Source organism: Diplodia corticola (genome assembly GCF_001883845.1).
Source record: "Diplodia corticola strain CBS 112549 chromosome Unknown scaffold31, whole genome shotgun sequence".
NCBI lineage: Eukaryota > Fungi > Ascomycota > Dothideomycetes > Botryosphaeriales > Botryosphaeriaceae > Diplodia > Diplodia corticola.
Genome location: NW_017971510.1, coordinates 106313 through 126438, shown reverse-complemented (window position 1 = coordinate 126438; position 20126 = coordinate 106313). Strand labels below are relative to the sequence as shown.

At 56.5% G+C, this 20126-nt stretch overlaps 2 protein-coding genes across 2 annotated transcripts; both read left to right on the top strand.

Moving 5' to 3' along the window:
• Positions 1-610: 610 nt before the first annotated feature.
• BKCO1_3100034 (ubiquitin-protein ligase) lies at positions 611-12828 on the top strand (the record flags this gene model as incomplete). Its single annotated transcript, XM_020274308.1, has 5 exons — positions 611-658; positions 723-8331; positions 8386-8448; positions 8506-8652; positions 8708-12828. 5 exons carry the CDS (start codon positions 611-613, stop codon positions 12826-12828), a joined length of 11988 nt encoding a protein of 3995 aa, XP_020129616.1.
• A 2505-nt stretch (positions 12829-15333) lies between these two features.
• BKCO1_3100033 (uncharacterized protein) lies at positions 15334-19242 on the top strand (the record flags this gene model as incomplete). The annotated part of the gene is made up of 4 exons (XM_020274307.1): positions 15334-16180; positions 16420-16887; positions 16941-18109; positions 18175-19242. The coding sequence occupies 4 exons, from the start codon at positions 15334-15336 to the stop codon at positions 19240-19242; spliced, it is 3552 nt and encodes a 1183-aa protein (XP_020129611.1).
• Between the last annotated feature and the right edge of the window lie 884 nt (positions 19243-20126).

The window sequence follows — 20126 nt, the reverse complement described above, 5'->3', positions numbered from 1 at the left end:
TACTGTGGGTGGCCCGAGTGCCCACATTTCAAACTGAGTAAGCCTGTCGGTGACGTTAGGTTTGCTACCGCCTACCTCACGGCGAAGACGCAGACAACCAGCCCAACTTCCTCAGCACCCGCCTCCCCGCCACTCCCTCTTCATCAACCTCCGCCATCGAAACGGGCTGGCCTGCGCACTGTTTGACAAGGCCCGCGACACAGACGCAAAAGCCCCAACGGGACGGGACGCCTGCACCGCTCCTCTCTTTCCGTTGGAACCTTTGCCCTGCACTTCCGACTGACACAATCTCGCGCCCTTTCGCTCAACCGCCGCCTATCTGCCCCGACCGTCGCCGCTGCCGACCCACTACGCCACATTTCAGCTTCAGGCACGCGCGCCTGTGATTTTGACTGTAGTTGCGCCGCCACCGGCCACTCTTCCGCCCGCGCCTCACGCTACCTTTCAACGCTGCGACACCCGCCAAGCCCGCCCTCATAAGCCCGTAGCCGACCAGCCCCATCGCAGCCGATCACCGCGAACCGCTACACAGTGAGACTTGGAGCTGTGTTGAGCTGGATAGCAACATCTGGGCGTGGGAAGGTCTGCCTTCCAGGCTGTGGTTGCGAACATGGGGAGGATAAAAAAGGTCGCAACATCCAAGCATGACGCGACTCTGGTAAGTCACACCCCACATTGGTGTTGAGTTGTGCCAAACACTTGCTGACACGAATCAATCACAGTCCCCGTACATTGCCGAGTTCATCAAGGAGACGCTCGTGCTCCCGCTTCACAAGATACCCGCTCACCTGAGCACCTTCCCCCGGCGATGGCCCTTTCCTCGCGGCGACCTATATCACTGGATACCCGTGCTAAACCGTTTTGACCGCGTGCTCGAGCTATTCGTCGAGGAGTATGCTCTGGTTAGTGGTCCTCAGGCCCAGGCTTTCGGCAGGCGTCTACTGCTGAAGGGCGATGCGGAGGAGGGAAAGCAGTCATCGGCGTCGCTGCCCAGCGCAGCCGATCTCGATGCCGCTGGCTACACTGCGGAAGGCGATCAGCAGCTCCTTGAGGACATCCTGAGATTCACCAAGTTGTTACTGGAAAACTGTGGAAACCGCAGCCTGTACGCTAGCAGCGAGCATCTCAGCAAACTTCTTAACACTACCTCCATTTCGCTGTTGAGGACGACTTTGCGTCTTACCCTCAGGCTTGCCCAGCGCTACCATACCTCGCGTGTACGCATGGGCTCCAGCAGCACCGTGCAGAACAGCCTTCTCGTCAGCCACTACAACATCAATCTCGACAACCTTCACAAGATCGCCGTACCTTTCGTGAAGGGCTCCTCGCCAGCATCCGCCAAGGGCAAGGACAAGCTAACTCTTGGGCCGAGCACTGACACCCCGTCAGATAAGGTACAGGTGGCGGATCTAGTGGGCAAGGTCAAATTGGAAGAGATCCCGCCCGCTCTTCGTGAGGAGTGGGGCAGCGTCTTCTTGTCCTACTACGACACTACCAAGGACGAAGCCAGCAATCCAGCCGCGCCTGAGTCGTTTGTTAGTCCCGCCGTCGCTCCAAGTACCCCGACTCCCGTACGTCGTTCTACACTCGGTCCCAATTCCACGCCTAGGCAAAACCGCGCTGCGCCGACTGAACAGTCACCACGCACTCCCGTAACACCCAATGCTCAGCACGATGGACCCCGTCCTGCTGGTCCGAAGTTCTTGGAAGTCCCCTACCGCGAAATCTCTTCTCAGCCTTGCTATGATATTATGAGGAGCTATGCACACGACGTGCCCGAGGACACCCGCTACGAACTTCTTCACCGCGTTCGGGTTGCCCAATCCCTCGCATCTAACAGGGAGGCACGAGAGGACATCGTGGCCATTCGGTTGCTTGCAATTGCCAATTTAGCTTACGTTCACCCTGAGACGACTTTCCATCAAAAGATCGGGCAGCCGGATGCTGATGAACCCCGTCCTCTTCAGCTTGCCTACCAACTTGCTGAGTTGATTCATCCTCCTGCAGAAGGTCAAGTTGGTGCATCTAGGGAGCTTCAGACCACCGCGTTGTGTGCTTTAGAAGCCCTTACCAAGCACAAGAGCAAAGGCGCCGATTTGACCTCTGCGCTGAGCCTCAACGTCAATCACGGCGTTCTCTTCTACGTAGCTCGTAAGGCAGTTGCTGAGCTTACGCACGATGACGGACCCGGAGATTCTCTCGAGGACGACGAGTGGCGGGAATCCTTGTTCACTTTGCTCACCAGCATTCCAGGACAGGTCAATCGCATGGGCGAGAGCATGGTTGCCGCGGGATTATTCGATATCTTCGTAGAAGTGCTTACCCTTCGCACTCAAAGGTCCGAGCGCTACTACTCTCGCGTCTTAAGCTTCCTGGACACCTTTGCTTTCAACCTCCGCGACGCTTTCCAGGCATTTGTGCAGGCCAAGGGACTCGATGCTATCGCTGATCTCGCTGGACATGAGGTTGAAAGCGCATTTTCACGAGCCGAGCGTGGTGAAGGCATGCCCGATCAATACAAGACTCAACACACGGACTACAAGATTGCGTACTACCCCCAGCAGACCCTCCGTTGGCTCTTCAAGTTCATCAGCCACATGATGACTCATGGAGGTGGTGGCATTGATCGTCTACTCCGGAACTTGATGGACTCTCCGCGTCTTCTGGCAGGTCTCCGCACCGTCTTGGCGGAGGCACCCATCTTCGGAAGCACCGTTTGGAGTATGACTGTCAACATCTTGGCGAACTTCATTCATCACGAACCTACGAGCTACGCCATCATCGCCGAAGCTGGATTGAGCAAGACTTTCTTGGAGACTGTCACGCAGAGGGCGGTTGAGGAGAAAGCTGCTGAGGCGACCACCGAGAACGTTACTGAGACGCCCTCGCAATCCGATGTCCCAGTTACCAAAGAGGAGACTCCGTCGGATAAAGATTCGAAGCCTGCCACCACTGGTATCCTTCCAGTTGCCGAGGCAATCGCTTCGGTCCCTCCCGCTTTCGGCGCCATCTGCTTGACTGAGGCTGGTCTGAACCTCTTCAAGAATTCCACCGCCCTCGAGAGCTTTTTCGAAGTCTTCACCAGCCCTATGCATGTGAAGGCGATCGAGGTGGACTCAGAAACGACACAAACGCTGGGCACTTCCTTCGATGAGCTCGTTCGTCACCACCCACCGCTCAAGCAAGCTATTCTTGCTTCGGTCAAGAACATGGTAGCAAGGGTTGGCAAGCTCTGTTTCGAGAGGGCACAACATAAGGGCGTCGGCTCCAAGCTTTGGGTTGAAAGCAGTGAAGGCAAAATCCTCGTTTCTGGAGGACGTAAGGCTCTCTGGGGGAGGGAGGGTATCCACCACCAACGCTCTCATGAGCAGATTGGGCAGTCGAAACAAGAAGATGATGTGGAGATGACTGATGTTGACATTTCAGCAGTCTCTGCACAAGCTCCGAACATTGACGTCTCCATAGATGATGTTGTAGAGCACGAGGATCCCAAGGACGGCCCTACCACCACCCAATTTATCACCGCGGCGTGCAAATTCTTGGAAGGCTTTTTCATCAACGAAGCCCTTTGCTCGGCATTCATCGAGGAAGGTGGCCTTGAGTTCATCCTTGACTTCGGGACTCTACCATGCCTACCATACAACTTCAACGAGTACTTTGCTGTCGGAGAGGAATTCAGCCGCGTCATTCAAATGATCGTAGAGCAGAAGCCCCATCTTGCATTACCTTCTCTGATTAGGCGGTTCCAAGCTGCTTGCGACGAGCTGGAGCCCTTCATGCAAAATGAGCGCCAGTCTGCTTACCTTGCGGTTTTCACTAGCAAGAACGCTGGTGCAGACGTTGATCCCGAGGTCGCCGCCAACGGCACGCGATTTGCAAAGGCCCTTGTTGTGGTCCTCACTTTGGCTAATGCACTATCCATGACCTTCCAAGGCTCAATGTTCAATCACCGTTCAAGCCACAACATTTTCTCACTAGTCAACATGGGCGACATGTACGCACACCTTATCGATAGTCTTGGTAGGCTTCAGAGGTGCTGTGTGTGGGAGGAGATTCTCCTTCAGAAGGAAATTCCTTCTGATTGGGAGAAGAGTACAAGAGTCAAGAGCAGTGGCTTTAGCACGGACGAAGCGAACAACATCCTGCGCTTGGCCGACCCGCGTCATCCAGAGGAGCCTAGTGAAGCTGCAACTACAGACACGTCTACTCAACAGTCGAGTGGAGCTAACAATGGCGATAACGGTACATCGCAGGCTGGCGCTGCCCTGGACAAGGCATCGGCTCAGTACAAAAACACAAAGATTCTGCGTTATCTACTTAGCCAAGTTCCTACTGCCATCACCCCGTTTTTGCAAGCATTGGGTAGATGTCTTCTCTTCAGGAGGACCCAGGACCAGTGGCAGAAACAAAACGCTTTCGTCGTTGCAGACCAACTTGCCAAACTGGCTTTGGATCAACTTAGCTATGAGCTACCGAAGAAGAGCGCCGACGCCAAGGACCGTTACGCCTATTGGATTGTCATTCTTACCTCCATTTCTCAGATACTCATGGAGGGGAGTATGGATCGCAGTCCTCCACACATGCTAACCCTCATCCTTGGGTCCTTCCAAACCCAGGGTGGCCTCGATCAACTGAGTGGAATCCTCGACTCCTTCTTTGACAAGGCGAAGGGCATCATTGAGAAGAACGACAGCCAGGAGCTTCCGGAAGATGTACAAGGCTTGATGAACCTGGCTCTGGGCGGCATCAAGATCATTTTGACTCTGTATGCGCATATGGTCAATCCGAAATGTGTGATAGATGCGCACCAGACGAATGCTATGAACACGCGAGACCGGACCCGGCCAAAGGGCGACTCCTTCTTCCCTTCGCAGTTCCTTGTTGAGCTGCGTATGGCCGTCATCAAACCGGTTGAGAAAATTTGGAACTCGGAGCTCATGAACAAGGCTACGACATCCATCGTGAAGAACCTCGTCGAGATCCTCCGTATTGTCCTCGAGAGCGAGCACGAGAGCGAGGCGTATAAACGGTCTGAAACCCCTCCGGCTCGGCTGAGATTCGTCTACAAGCCATGGAAGGCACGCAACTTTGAGCATGTGGAGAACCTCAAGCGTGATGGCTTCGACGAGGACCTAGCGAAGGAGGCGCAATACCGTGCCTACGACAACGCGAATTCCGCCAGGGAGTATTGCAACGCAGCGAAAAATGACGCTCGATTTTCCCGAAACCCCGTACCTCCCTATGAGACCGAGCTGCTCAAGCAGACTGGCCAGATACCATCGACTTCTACCACTCCTCGCTTGACAGCCGAGAGCGAAGACGAGGCCGAGGAACCCGGCTCTCAATCCGTCGTCATGTCCGATGCTCAGCCGATTCCGACCGAGCCAGCCACTTCCGTCAACATCACTAGTAGCTCGGTCTATATTCCTCACGCCATCCAAAATTCCGCGTGGGGTCGCGGAACCGCCGCAGTTGATGCTGGAAGTGCCGAGTATATTAGAGTCGAAGACCTCGAAGATGCCAGATCTGAGGTCCGGGGGAACGTCATCGACCGCGCGTTGGAAGTAGTCGATGTTCACGAAGATGTCACTTTCGAGCTTGCGGACTTGATATCTGCAGCTGTCGCAAAGTCATCTGACGCTTCCAGCATGCGCACTGAATTCGGCGAGACGCTTGTCAATGCGCTCATTTCCTTGCAATCCGAGGAGGACCTGAGGCCCATCGGCAAGAAGATTGCATCCTACGCCCACCTCCTTGCCCTCATTCTCCAAGAGCGCGATTTCTATAAAACGACTCTACCTCGGTTGACGGAGTCCTTCTCTCAATTGCTTGGGTTTATCAAGACGTCTCCAGAGCAGCGTGGGGAGGAGTCGTCACCTTGGATTGGCCACGTGTTGCTTATCATCGAGCGCATGCTTGCCGACGATGCTCAGCCGCCTCAGATCCAATGGACTCCTCCGCGAGACGATGATGCTGATGATTTGGCCCTCCCTGCCATCGAGCTGCCGGAGCCGATTGTGCCCGAGGAAGATAAGCGCGAGCTGTTCAATGCCATTGTCGAAATTCTGCCTCGCATTGGCAAAGACGAATCGTTGGCGCTCTCGGTCACCCGCGTCCTCGTGATCCTCACCCGGCATAGACAGCTTGCCGCGAAGCTGGGAGAGAAGCGTAATCTGCAGCGCCTGTTTGTCATGGTAAAACAGCTCAGCGGCACCACCAACGAAAGGTTGCAGGGCTCGTTCATGCTTATTCTGCGTCACATTGTTGAAGATGAGGAGACGATTAGGCAGATCATGAGAACTGAGATCAAGGCGCTGTTCAAGGAGAAGGGCAATCGCCCCCGGAATGCGCCTCAACAGATGGATACTACTGCCTATGTTCGAGCTCTCTGGAACCTTGCCATCCGCAGCCCTGAAGACTTCGTTGAAATCACCAATGAGAAGTTGAAGCTTACTAGCTATGCTCGGGAATCGCGTAGTCAGAACTTCCTCGAGCTCAAGGAGGAGGAGGCTCCTGCCGACAGGAAGTCAGACGAGAAAGCTGGTACGGAGGGTGACCAGTCTGCCGGTCCATCAAAAGCCGCCGAGACTGTCAAGCCCTCCACCGAAGTGGAAGCCAAGGGAGAGCCGGAAAAGCCGAAGCATGCCGACACGAAGCATCCGGTCATTGAGAATCCAGATGGCGTGATTCACTACCTCCTATGTGAACTTCTCACCTACAAGGATGTGGACGACAAGGAGCCGGCCGCTGCACCTACAGAACAGTCAAAGGACACGCCTACAGGTGATGTAGAGATGACGGATAGCGCAGATCGTGCTACACCCGTAACTCCTGGTAGCACCGCATCTACCCCGGTTCCCGCTCCCGAGCAACAGCAGAAGAAGAGCGAGAAGCCCACATTCAAAGCTGATCAGAACCCAATCTTCATCTACCGCTGCTTCATCCTACAGTGCCTGACGGAGCTCCTAACGAGCTACAACAAGACCAAGGTTGAGTTTGTCACTTTCTCGCGCCAGGCTGACCCTCAAGCTATGACACCTTCCAAGCCGCGTTCAACTGTTCTCAGGTATATACTTGAGAACCTTGTCCCAGTAGGTACTTTGGCACATGCGGAAGACATTGCTTTCAAGAAGAAGTGTGCTACTTCGAATTGGGCCACTTCAGTTGTCGTAGCCTTGTGCCAACAGACTGGCGAGCGCCAACAGACTGGCGAGCGTAAATCTGCCAAGGCCCGTGATGCCAAGGAGGAAGATGACTCGGAGCTGCTCTTCGTCCGCAAATTTGTCCTTGAGCATGCCTTGAAGGCTTTCAAGGATGCCAACGCCTCTTCAGAGCCGCTGGATATGAAGTATTCCCGCCTGCTCACTCTTGCTGACCTTTTCCACCGCATGCTTTACTGCAAGCCCACGAACACTTCAACTAGCTTCCCTTTGGACATTGTTGTGGGCTCGCAAAAGCAATTGGCGAGGATCATGTACGAGAAGAACTTTATCACCACTTTGACGACCGCCATTGCCGACATTGACCTCAACTTCCCCAACGCCAAACGGGCAGTGAAGTACATCCTCCGTCCGATCAAGCTTCTCACACAGACTGCCATTGAGCTCAGTCTGAATGCCGAGATCTCGGGTGTTCCGGGCCAGGTTGACGAGGACGAAATTTCCACGGCGTCATCGGTTTCAGACATGGACGAGTTCCGTGAGGAAACCCCGGATCTCTTCCGTAACTCAACTCTTGCCATGTTCGATCCTAGCAGAGATGAGGAGACTGAGTCTGAAGAGTCTGATGAAGATGACGATGAGGATATGTACGGTGATGAGTATGGTGATGAGATGGAGTACGAGGAAGATATGGAGCATGATGGCGACGACGTGGTCAGTGACGAAGACGAAGAGATTGAGGGTATGGGCGATATCGAGGGTCTTTCTGGCGACGTCGGCGATGACGTGGAAATTGTCATCGAGGGCGAAGATGGAGACGACATGTCCGAAGATGATGACGATTCAGCGGATATGGATGAGGACGACGATGAAGATCCCGACCAAGACGAGGACATCGAAATCATGGACGACTTGGATGATGTCCCAGGCGACGACATCAACGGTAGTCTCATGGGGGACGAAGATGATGAATGGGCAAGCGAAGACGATGAGGGAGACGATTACGATGATGACGGCGCCGATGAGGATCACGGTCCCCCTGGAGGAATCGATAACCTTGTCCGTATCTTGGATGGCCAGGGTGGCCCGGGCCTGTTGGAGCATCTTCAAGGCGATATGATGGACATGGAGCACGAAGGTTATTTGGATGACGAAATGCAGGAGGATGAAGGTATAGTCGCAGACCTTCTGACGGCCCGGCCTGCAGATAGGCTAACCGCAGTAGATGAGGACGACGAGGAGGAGGACTACGATGAGGATGACATCGCCTACGAGGCTGGACTTGAAGGTTTGATGACCCGAGAGATGCGCCACTTACTCCCGCAGCGCTTACTGAGAGCGTTAGACGATGAAGATGGCATTCCTGATCCTGCATGGGGTTGGGGTGCTCCTCCAGACTTCCGGGGGCACCATCACCACCACCATCGTCATGGTATTATTGGTGTCAACCCCTTTTCGTTTATCCCGCCTGCTACGCTTGACCGTCATCTCGGTGAGTTGACACATCCAACCCGATTTTTAGTCATACTAACATGACTAAGTTCCAGCTTATCGAGCCCATCGCCCGGCCGGAACCCAACGTGGGGCAGATGACGGTACAAACCCTCTTCTTCAGCGCTCCGGTAGACCCTCTTCAGGCGCTGGTGGCTCTGCCGGTCGTCGCGCTGGTTCGAGTGATTGGGTTCACGCTATGGATCCCATGCGGCCTGGCCGTTTCCCTCCTGGAGGCGACACTCCTGTCTCCTTCATCAGCAACCTTCTTAATATCATGAGCCATGGCTCGGCCACAATCCAACAGGATGGAATCACGGTGACCGTTCAGGGCATGTTCCCTGGCGATCCCGGTTTCCCTGATGGTGCTTTCGATCCCTACGCCCGTCGCGATCGTCGGGGCCACGACCACCATTCTCGTTCCTCTCGGGATGACCCGGCTCAGGCGGTCTCGTTCGTGCCGACCCTTACCACTACGCGCTGGCAGGAGGAGGGCCGCCTACTTTTTGGCAGTCTTGCGATCGACAAGTCCGTCCGCCTTGTCAATTCCATTCTCAGGCTGCTGGTCCCTCCCGCAATCAAAGCCACCAAGGAGGCGGAGCGCAAGGAACGTGAAGAGCGTGAGGCTCGTGAGAAAGAGCTCAAGGAGAGGGAGGAGCGTGAACGCAAGGAGCGCGAGGAGCAAGAAGCCAAAGAGAAGCAAGAGAAAGAAGAGCGTGAGGCTGAAGAGGCTCGCCGCCTGGAAGCAGAGAGAAGCGCGCAGGAGCAACCTGCTGCAGCCGCAGCGGAAGACCAACAGATGGCGGATGCTGGAGTTCCCGGAACCGCTGCTGGTGGAGAAGCCGTCCAGGGCGAGAGCGCGCAGCCTCAGGACAGGGTCGTTGCCAACATCCGCGGCCGTCAAATCGACATTACCGAGCTCGGTATCGACTTATCCTACCTCGAGGCTCTGCCTGAGGACTTGAGAGAAGAGGTGTTGATGGATCAGATCCAAAATCAGCGTGAACAGGCTCGGACTCAGGGCACCGAACCGTCAGATATCAGTCGCGAGTTCCTCGATGCCCTGCCTGAGGATATACGTGACGAACTTCTCGAACAAGAGGCAAGAGCTCGTCGCCGCCAAGAACGTGAAGAGGAGGAACGTCGCCGGGGTGCACCTGCTCGTGCTGAAGAGATGGACGTGGCTACTCTTTTCGCCTCCATGGACCCTGGTCTTCGTCAGGCTGTTCTTATGGAGCAAGACGACGAAACCCTGCGGGAACTGCCTCAGGAACTCGCTGAAGAAGCCCGCCGTTTGGGCGGTGACCGTCGTCTGAACCATCACATAGCCGACATCGGCCGTCTCAACCGTGGCTACCGCCGCCATGATGGTGCTCCGCAAGAAGAGGAGCAGGCACAAAGGAAGCAGAAGCCTCGTCCCATTGTACAGATGCTCGAGAAGTCGGGCGTTGCAACTCTTCTTAGGCTTATGTTCATCCCGCAGCAGGGCAGCGCCCGCCAGACTCTCAACGGGATCCTGAAGGACGTTTGCCAGAACCGTCACAATCGTGCCGAAGTTATCAGCATCCTTCTGTCCATCCTCCAGGACGGTTCGGCGGACATCAATGCCGTTGAGCGCAGCTTTGCTCAGCTCTCTCTTCGTGCCAAGCAGCCTCCGGCCCCCCAGCCATCCGGCAACCAGAAGACCCCCCAACCTCTGAAACGCTCACTCACTGGTCCGCTCGCTGGTCAACAACTCTCAAGCCATGGCGATATGTCACCGATCATGGTTGTGCAGCAGTGTCTGAGCACCCTCGTCTACTTGGTATACAACAACCCGCACGTTGCCTCTTTCTTCCTTGCAGAGCATGAGACGGCAGTGGGATTCAAGTCCAAGGCTTATCGCAAGGGTAAGGCGAAGGAGAGCAAGGCTTACAAGTACCCCTTGAATGCTCTTCTCAGCTTGCTTGACCGGAAGCTCATCGTCGAGAGCTCTACTGTCATGGAGCAACTGGCTTCTTTGCTGATGAACATCACGAGCCCATTGGGAATCCTCCTAAAGAAGGACAAGGAAAAGAGCGAGGAGAAGAAGGACGAGCCCGTTGAGACCAGCACTTCCGCCCAGGAGCCAGCTCCGGAAACGGGTGAGACTGCCACGGCCACGGAGCAGACTACAGTCCAGACTCAGGCTGAGGCTCCTGCGGCGGCTTCGACCGAAAAGAAGGACGAGGACAAGACCAAAGACCAGTCCGATGACAAGAAGAAGGCGCGTGGCCTTGTTCCACCTGAGGTTCCTGAGTACAACCTTCGCCTCGTTGTCCACATCTTGGCTGCCCGGGAGTGTAGCAGCAAGACGTTCCAGAACACGCTGTCCGTCATCAACAATCTCTCAGCTATTCCAGGCGCCAAGGAAACGTTCGGAAAGGAGCTCATCAAGCAAGGTCAAGACTTGGCTCAGTCGTGCCTCGACGACCTTGACGAGCTCGTCTCCCAGGTCGCCAAGGCCAAGACGGGCACCGACGTGCAAGGCATGGCTCTGTCGAAGTTCTCGCCGGCCAGCTCTGATCAAACCAAGCTTCTCCGCGTGTTGACTGCACTGGACTACCTCTTCGATCCTAAGCGCTCGGAAACTCAAGACAAGCCTGCTTCCAGCGTTGCGGATGGCTTGCCCGCCGAACAGAAGGCCGATATCCTCACCACACTCTACGAGAACCCCACCTTCTCGTCCCTGTGGCACAAGCTTAGCGAATGCTTGACCGTGATTCGCGAGCGTACCAATATGCTCAGTGTAGCCACAATCCTCTTGCCGCTGATTGAGGTCTTGATGGTCGTTTGCAAGAATACTACTCTCAAGGATGCGCCGCTCGCCAAGCTACACGCCAGGGAAGTCGAACTGTCAAGCCCACCGCCAGAGAACCGTATGGAGAGTTTGTTCTTCAAGTTCACTGAGGAGCATCGCAAGATCCTCAATGAGCTCGTCCGCCAGAATCCCAAGCTCATGAGCGGTTCGTTCTCGGTCCTCGTGAGAAACTCAAAGGTGCTGGAGTTTGACAACAAGCGCAACTTCTTCACTCGCCGCCTTCACTCTCGCGGTGCCGAGTTGCGGCACCCACACCCCACCCTTCAACTCTCTGTTCGCCGCGAGCACGTCTTCCTCGACTCGTTCAAGTCTCTCTACTTCAAGTCTGGTGATGAGATGAAGTACGGCAAGCTCAGCATCCGATTCCACGGAGAGGAAGGTGTTGATGCCGGTGGTGTTACTCGCGAGTGGTTCCAGGTTCTTGCTCGGCAGATGTTCAACCCCGACTACGCGCTCTTCATCCCTGTTGCCTCGGACCGTACGACTTTCCACCCCAACCGTCTCAGCTCGATCAACCAAGAACATCTCCTGTTCTTCAAGTTCATTGGTCGAATCATCGGAAAGGCGTTGTACGAAGGCAGGGTGCTTGACTGCCATTTCAGCAGAGCGGTATACAAGCGCATCTTGGGCAAGCCTGTCAGCATCAAGGACATGGAGACTCTTGATCTGGACTACTACAAGTCCCTCCTGTGGATGCTCGAAAATGACATCACGGACATCATCACCGAGACTTTCTCCGTCGAAGCTGAGGAGTTTGGCGTCACGCAGACCATCGACCTCATTCCCAACGGTCGCAACATTCCAGTCACCGAAGAGAACAAGCAGGAGTATGTCCGGTTGATGGTCGAGTACCGGTTGACGGGTTCGGTTCAGGACCAGCTCACCGAGTTCCTCAAGGGCTTCCACGACATCGTCCCGGCCGAGCTGATTTCAATCTTCAACGAACAAGAGCTCGAGCTGCTCATCTCTGGACTGCCCGAGATCGACGTGGATGACTGGAAGAACAACGCCGAGTACCACAACTACACGGCAGCATCGCCGCAGATCCAGTGGTTCTGGCGTGCGGTACGGGCGTTCGACAAGGAGGAGCGGGCCAAGCTGCTGCAGTTCGTGACAGGCACATCCAAGGTGCCGCTTAACGGGTTCAAGGAGCTCGAGGGCATGAACGGCTTCAGCCGGTTCAACATCCATCGCGACTACGGCAGCAAGGACCGGCTGCCCAGCTCGCATACGTGCTTCAATCAACTGGATCTGCCCGAGTACGAGACGTACGAGGCGCTCAGGCAGCAGCTTCACACGGCCATAACGGCGGGTAGCGAGTACTTTGGGTTCGCTTGAGCATGCGTGGGCTCCTTTTCTTCTGCTTCTTCCTAGATGGTGTGCACATTGCACAAAAACGAAAAAATTGACGAGAGCAAGTGGTTATGAGTTGTTGCTTTGCTGCATTTTCAAAGGCGCTGGCTATTGTCCTTCCTTTTCTTTACTTGAGCAGTTTTTATTCTTTCTACTTTCCCTTTGCTAAAAAAAACTATCTGGAGATGAAGGCAAAGGAGGGTTTTATTCCCCTCATAAAGTAGATAATACCGGGTGGTCACAACTGGAGAGGAAGGGATGATGTTCTCGATTTTGCTTTTTTGAAGGGGGAGAGGTTGGAGTGATGGGGATGGATTAACGGTGGTTAGTCCTTTTCTTCTTTCTGGCTTTGTTCTCTCTTCTTCTTCGGCTCACGGCAGTGAGGACATGGGGGGAGGCTGCATCTAGCGTTCGTTCGTTGTATCACCAACGTACAGGGGAAACAGAAGACTACTTTTGTTTTTACCTGGTGGGGTGGAAAGAAGGAACGAAAGGAGAAGGTCAAAGACGGAGTGCAGGCCGTTTCTTTTTCCATTCTTTTCTCCTTCACTTCTTCTTTTCTCTTCCCAGCTTGAACGCACGATGGGGCTCCCCGCCTGTGGTGTCGATGATGGTGGTGGTAGTAGCAGCTAGGTAGATGGCTTTGTTCTTTTCCCTTCTTCCTTTCTCCTCTTCTATTAGGGCAGAGGCAATTTACGCGGCTTCGAAGGGCATTTGACGGCAGCTTCTTGCGTGACTCGGTGACGATGATTCGACTAGTGATGTGTTGCAAGTTTATTCACGGTTCAGGAGAGTGGGTTGCAGGCCAACACAAGGCTCTGTTGGCCCGTGCTGGAGCTGTCTCGAGTCAGCAAGAGCGGCAGCAGTCAGCCGGTGGTGACCCTTTTCTTCCTACACAGTTATATGACGATCACCGCGAGCGAGGCATTTGAGAATCGGGGCGGACTAGTCTGATCAACCCTCTGCCGCCAAGCCGGGAGCCGGCGTGGGCGCGAGGTGAGCGGACGCGTCGGTGGAAATCGGTCGAACAAGTGGGTGGTCTGTGAGGCCTTCTCCTATTGCATTCTCCTCGTTCGGCACGGGAACGACAGCGCAACCCATGGCGGGCCATGACGTCGAGACGCCGGAGGTGGAGAGAGCAAGGCGAGACCGGGCCAATCAGGGCGGGCGGCAGGCGCGGGGAATGCGATGGGAACAGCGGGCGTGCAATGCGTGCAATGCTGCTGCTCCAGGGCTGGAAATTGGGAAACGGTCGGCTCGGCGGAACAGCCAGCAGGCAAGGGCGGCGCTGTTTTTTAATTCGCCAAGTCGTGTAGATGATCAGTGAGCCGCAACGGCTGCAGGCCAAGGCCCTGGGCCCAGGGCTGGCTCCACGGCTGGCTGTCTCCCGCCCTGCCGCTGCCTCGGGCGCGCTCCAGCCACACCCTCCACGATGCCCGCTCCACGATGCGCCGCGACCCCGGCCTCATTTGGGCCTGGCCGGGGCGGCTGGCTGAGGCGCAGGCGGGGATGCTGAGGCGGTGCAACGTCGCACGCCGCGGATAAGGTAGGGCAGGTAGGGCAGGTTCTTGGGTGCTAGGCCGGGAAAAGGGGTGGCTCCTGCGTCGGCTTGACTCTCGCCATGATTAAGGACCGCCCAAGCACGCCGCTTTCTCGCGCCCAGCGCCGCAATCGCGTCGTGCTCATGACAGTCGCTCTCTTCTGCCTCTCTCCTGCTTGCGCCACCAACCGTGCCGCTGACTGATGAAACTGCCGTCACCCCATCGCGCTTGCTGTTTTACATTTTTAGCACCGGCAAGCTAGTTACACAGTAAGCTCATCGTGGAGTCGACTGAGATAAAGATCACCGCCGTTCGGCTTTCGTCATCGCCCTCGTATTCTCTGATCACCCTTTTCCGCCGCCGCCGATTCCCTTTCTCAACGGCCGCTACCGTTGCCTTTTCCCAGGGACCTCCGCAGCAGCACGGCGAAGACCGATCAGAAGAGCTGCGCGCCGGACCCTCTGCGCGCCCCGTTGATCAACTCATCCCACTGACCGACCGACCGACCGGAGAGCGGACGCCTCTGGACGCGGCCCTAGCACCACACAGCAAAGCAACCCAACGCCACGCACGACCGCCGCCTGTGCGCGAGCTCCACTACTATACTTTGCTTCACGTGGGAAGCTCGGCCTCACCGGACCTGTCATTGACACCTCTCGTTCTCTCCCCCCCTCTCTCTCTCTCTCTTCCCCCACACTGCCTTTTCTGCGCCCGTGTCCTTTCTTTCCCGCAGATAAGAAGTGACCGACAAACGGCTCCGCGTTTGCTTGTCTGGAGAAAGTTTGCTCGCTGCGGGGGGTTGCAGCTCTCATCTTCCGGGGAACGTCATCGGCAAACAGAGAAAGAAAGGGAGCTTGGTAAAGAGCACGGGAGAAGAAAAAAAAAGAAGAAGAAGAAAAAGAAGAACAGCTCGAGGGCGAGCAGTAGTTGCCGTCCCGCCACCGCAAAGATGGAGTCGGACAGCAGACAGCCGGACCGCATCGACACCACCGTCGCCAGCACCTCGTCCAAATCCCCCTTCACCAACGACAACGACGCCGCCGCGACGACGACGACGACGACGACCGCCAGCCCCGCCGCCATGACCCCCTCCTCGTCCGGCACGCCGGCCACGCCGTCCCTCGCCCGCGCCGTGTCCACGTCCTCGCGCTTCTCGCGCATGTCGCAGGGCACCCGGCGCTCGCGCTTCGTCGAGGCCCTCGACGACGACCGCGACGACGACCTCGACCTCAACTACGAGACGGGCTCGTACCGCGGCCGCAGCAGCATCGCCACCCGCAGCAAGAGCATCCGCTCCGTCGCCTCGTACGCGAGCCTGCAGCAGCGCCGCCGCTCGCGCTCGAGCAGCTTGGGCATCGAGACGGGGAGCGCGGGAGGCGGAGGTCCTGCGCGGGGGAGCAGCGTGCCGGCCCCGGGCGGCACTGGTGGTGGTGGTGGTGGTGGTGGGCACGACGGCTTCGGGGGCACGCCGACGTCGGGGAAGAGGCAGGTTTCGTTCAACTTCCCGCTGCTGCCGCCGACGAGCGGCTCGGACACGTCGGGCACGCCGACGACGCCCGGGTTCAACGACCGGACGGCGCGCGGCGTCCGCAGCAACCCGTTCTCGGACGTGTACGGCATGGCGGATTCGAGGTCGGTGATGGATCAGAGCACGACGAGCTTGGTGAGGGATGTGGACGGGATGGATTACCGGGACGAGAGGTCCAAGGGCGGGTTCGGCGCCGATGCGAAGGGGGCCGAGGCCGGGATGCCGAGTCCGAAGTTGGAGTATTTCTTCGAGGGAAGCCATCAGCCTGGTAAGTCGTTCTCTGCCTTTTTTTTGGGGGGGGGGGTGGTACGATGGAGGATGGGGCTGTTTTTGCGGGATTATGGTTCGTGGGGGGTTGCAGCTTTTGCGTGGACGTCTTTGCGCAGACTTGGCACCGTGCAATCGTTTTCTGAGCTCAGGTTTCATGCTTGGGGCAAACAATGGGGGCTATTTGGAGCTCGCAGATGACTTTGATATCTTGGGCGCGGCTGCTAACATTTTCTGTAGGTTTCAATCCGACCGTGCACTGTCCAGCAAGAAGGCACTTTTTCCGAACCAGATGGGTGACGAGCTCCATCATTCTAATCTCGATATACGCCACCATCGTCTCGGGTCTTTTTTTCGCCGTGGCTCTGCGTGGTCCGGAATGGCCTATGATACGCAGCAACGGCTGGCTTACGCCATCCAACGCTTCCCTGCTCGTGGCGGTCTTGGCAAAGACGGTCGAATTGTCGTTTGGGTCTTCGATCGTTGCCTTTCTCGGTCAAGTGCTGAGTAGGCGGAGCTTGAGCGTAAGAGGGAGCGGCAAGGGCGTGACTCTTGCTGAGATGAGCATGCGTAACTGGATCGGTTCGCCTGGCTACATGGTGTCAAACTTCGAGACTGTGCGGTATGCGCTTTTCAGCATCCTGGGGATAATCAGTTTCATCGCAGCTATTGTTGCGACGGTGTACACGTCCGCCTCGGATGCCCTAGGTAAGCGGACCTCTTCACTTCTCAAGCAGTGGTTAGCTGACAGCACCGCGCAGTGCAACCCCAACTCAAGCTAGGTGCCTTGGAGACGAAGATCGCGAAGGCGAGCGTATTGACCAAGTTTGCCAACAGCCAGTACCTTGGCTACAACTGCGAAACGCCAATCACGGTCTCGGAAGATGAGGTACACCGCAATGCAACCTGTCTTGACATCACGTACGCAGCACAGTCTTACCACGACTACCAACGCTATGTCGCCGAATGGGACTACTTGGCCCGTAACAAGACCGCCGGCACCACCAAAGAGAGTAGAGTTCCCGCCTTCTCCCAGTTCCACTCTGAAATCCTAGTCAACGGAACCTGGCTGGATGTTTCTGCTTTTGAGTGGAGTGGTCGCATCATTAACAATGTCACCTTGGCCATGCCTCACGCCGGCGTTTTGAGTGCGGCTTGGGACGAGCGCAACGATATTCTGCAGCCGTCTGAACTCGGTGGCTTGGGCGCATATAACCTTGTCGCTTCAGTGCCTAGCCCTGCCATCCATGTTCTTTGTGCGAACATGAACCGCAGCGAGCTCGCCCCCATTGTCTTCACCGCGTGGAACGACTCGGAAGAGCTAGATGCCCCGACGTGGCCTGAGCAGATTAGCTTCCTCACTTCCGACGAGTCCATCAACAAGACCGTCGTCGACGATCTCTTCGGTTGGCGCAAGAACGGCCAGAACGCCCCCATTTTCCCGCGCTACCCGTCAAGCTACAACACGGTGCTGAACCAGACATTCTTCTACGGCCGCGAGTCCCTTTACCTGCTGGGGCGCGATGGGGACGAGGACGTAGAACGTTACTCGCTCTGCCAACTAAAGGCATCGCTCACGCCCAACTGCAGCACCACCTACAGCGCCGTGCAGGAGGGCTCCTCTCTCTCGTCGACCTGTGACCCAGAGAATGACCCCCTGGCGTACATCCACAGTGATCCGGGTGCAGAGAGCGGCTCTGCGGCCGTCAGCCTTGATTGGCCGTGGGTCGCAACGGAGTGGGCGAACTCGATGTCTCTGAGCAACGGCATCATGGACGGCAAGGCCAGCATCGCACGGCTGCTCACGCAATCCATTGTCAAGGAGCCAACGCTGCAGCTGGATCGGCCGAGTCTGGCCGAGGCGTTGGCGGTGTTGGCGAGCACCACCTTGCTGCTGAGCACGCAGGATGCCCAGATGGACATGGACTGGGTAAGTAATACTCCTCGACAACAACGCAGCGGCGGCGGCTAATCTTTTCATCCTCACGCTCGCAGCCCCACGACGAAGACATCCTCCTCACTCCCGAAACCATCAACTTCAACGCCACCCTCCGCGAGCGCACCTACGCCTCGGGCCCGACAGGCGAACCGCAGAAACTCTTCTACCTCGTCCTCGTCTTCGCCTTCCTGACCAACGTCCTCTGCCTCGCCTACTTCATCTTCCACCGCGGCCTCGTCACCGACTTCTCGGAGCCGCCCAACCTCTTCTCGCTCGCCGTCAACTCGCCGCCATCGGCCTCGATGGCGGGATCCTGCGGCGGCGGGCCCGCGGGCCGCCAGTGGGCGGGCGAGTGGTTCATCGGCGAGAGCGGCGGCCACCTGTTCATCGTGCCCAAGGAGGCCGTCCCCGCCGTCGTGGCCGCACGCGGCAACATGGGCAACGCGTGGCGCGTCGAGGAGGAAGCCAGCTGGCCGGTGGAGCAACAGGGAGGAGCTCATCATCACCACGCGCAGGGCGACTTCAACAATCAACATTACTACGGCCAGTTATCGCAGCACAACAACAACAACAACGCCGGCGGGCCCGGAGGCCCTCTGGCCGTCTCGACGTCAATGTCGATGAGCCGCGGCTCGCCCGACGGTCCCAACAACAACGGCGGCGGCGACGGCCTCTTCGCCCGCATGAAGCAGCGCTTCTCGTCGTCGTCGTATGGCGCCGCCAACCCCAACCCTTACGCCCGCAGCCCGGACACGCCGTCCAGCATGACCCGCGTCCATTCTTCTTTGGGAACCGGCATGCCGCCCCCCGGCAGCGCGTGGAGCAACCGATCATTTGGCAGCGGCGGCGGCGGCGAATATTTCGGGCTCAGCGGCGGCGGCGGCGGGGGCAGTCCGCCGTCGTCGAGCGGCCTGTATCCGACGACCACGAGGGGCACCGCGTATACGGGGGCGAGCGGGGTTTCGGCGTATGAGATGATGTCGGCCGGTGGTGGCGGCGGTGGTATGGCGAGTCGGGACGGGCCTGGACCTGGACCTGGGATTGCGCGGCCGGGCACGGTGAATACGAATAGTCCTATCAGTAGGGCGTATTCGAAGTTGAGTCGGAAGAGGACGTTTTTGTAGGGATAAAAGGTTCGGGGGAGGAGGAGGGAGGGTAGGAGGGTGCTTGTATGTTTGTTTGTTTGCTTGTTGGGGGCGGGGTTGATTGTGTCCTCTTCTCCGTCTATATTTTTTCTTTTTCTTTTTAGGGCGACACGGCGGCATTGGCTGGGTGGGGGGCGTTTTTGGGGCTTTTTCTTTTCTCTCTCTCTCTCTTTTCTCATTTCCTTTGGATTGGAAAGCGTGTGGCATGTTGGTCCTGATACACGAAGGACTTGGGCGTCTCGATACCCTGGAGTGTTGAAAAAAAAGAAGAATCGGATGTAAGAAGCTAGAGTCAGAAGATGAGGGAAAGAAAAAGAAAGATTCGTTTCTTGTTTGAAGGGAGTGGAAGTCGCTAACTGATTTGACCATCATGATACATCATGTACGATGATAGTAGAATCCCATGTCTAGACGCATTCATATAGACTCAAGTCTCGCATTTGCGTCTGGATCTGTTCATTAATTACCTATATTCTCTTCTGAGGGGTGAATGTGCTATTGGTGGATGCGCTAGTGGATGTCGTTGACCGAGATAGATGGTTTAGTTCTTTACAACACATCTAAACCACGCTTGCAATTGCGCTTCGATTACCCTATTCCCCGATTACCCTTGATTACGTAGTAGAGCTTCTTTTGCTTGCATTGTACTCGGTCACCCTACCATAGTAGGTGACTGAAGATCTACGCCGTCCGAACCCCCTCGCGGGTAGTCGAGTCCAATATATAGACACATTTGTCCGCACCCAAGTCTGATTTACGTCTAGATACTGGATCCAACTACCCACAGCATTTGAATAGAGTGCCAAGCTTTGTAAAACAGATTTGAGCAAGCTTAGTGCTTTACTACCCGCGGTGCTACTATA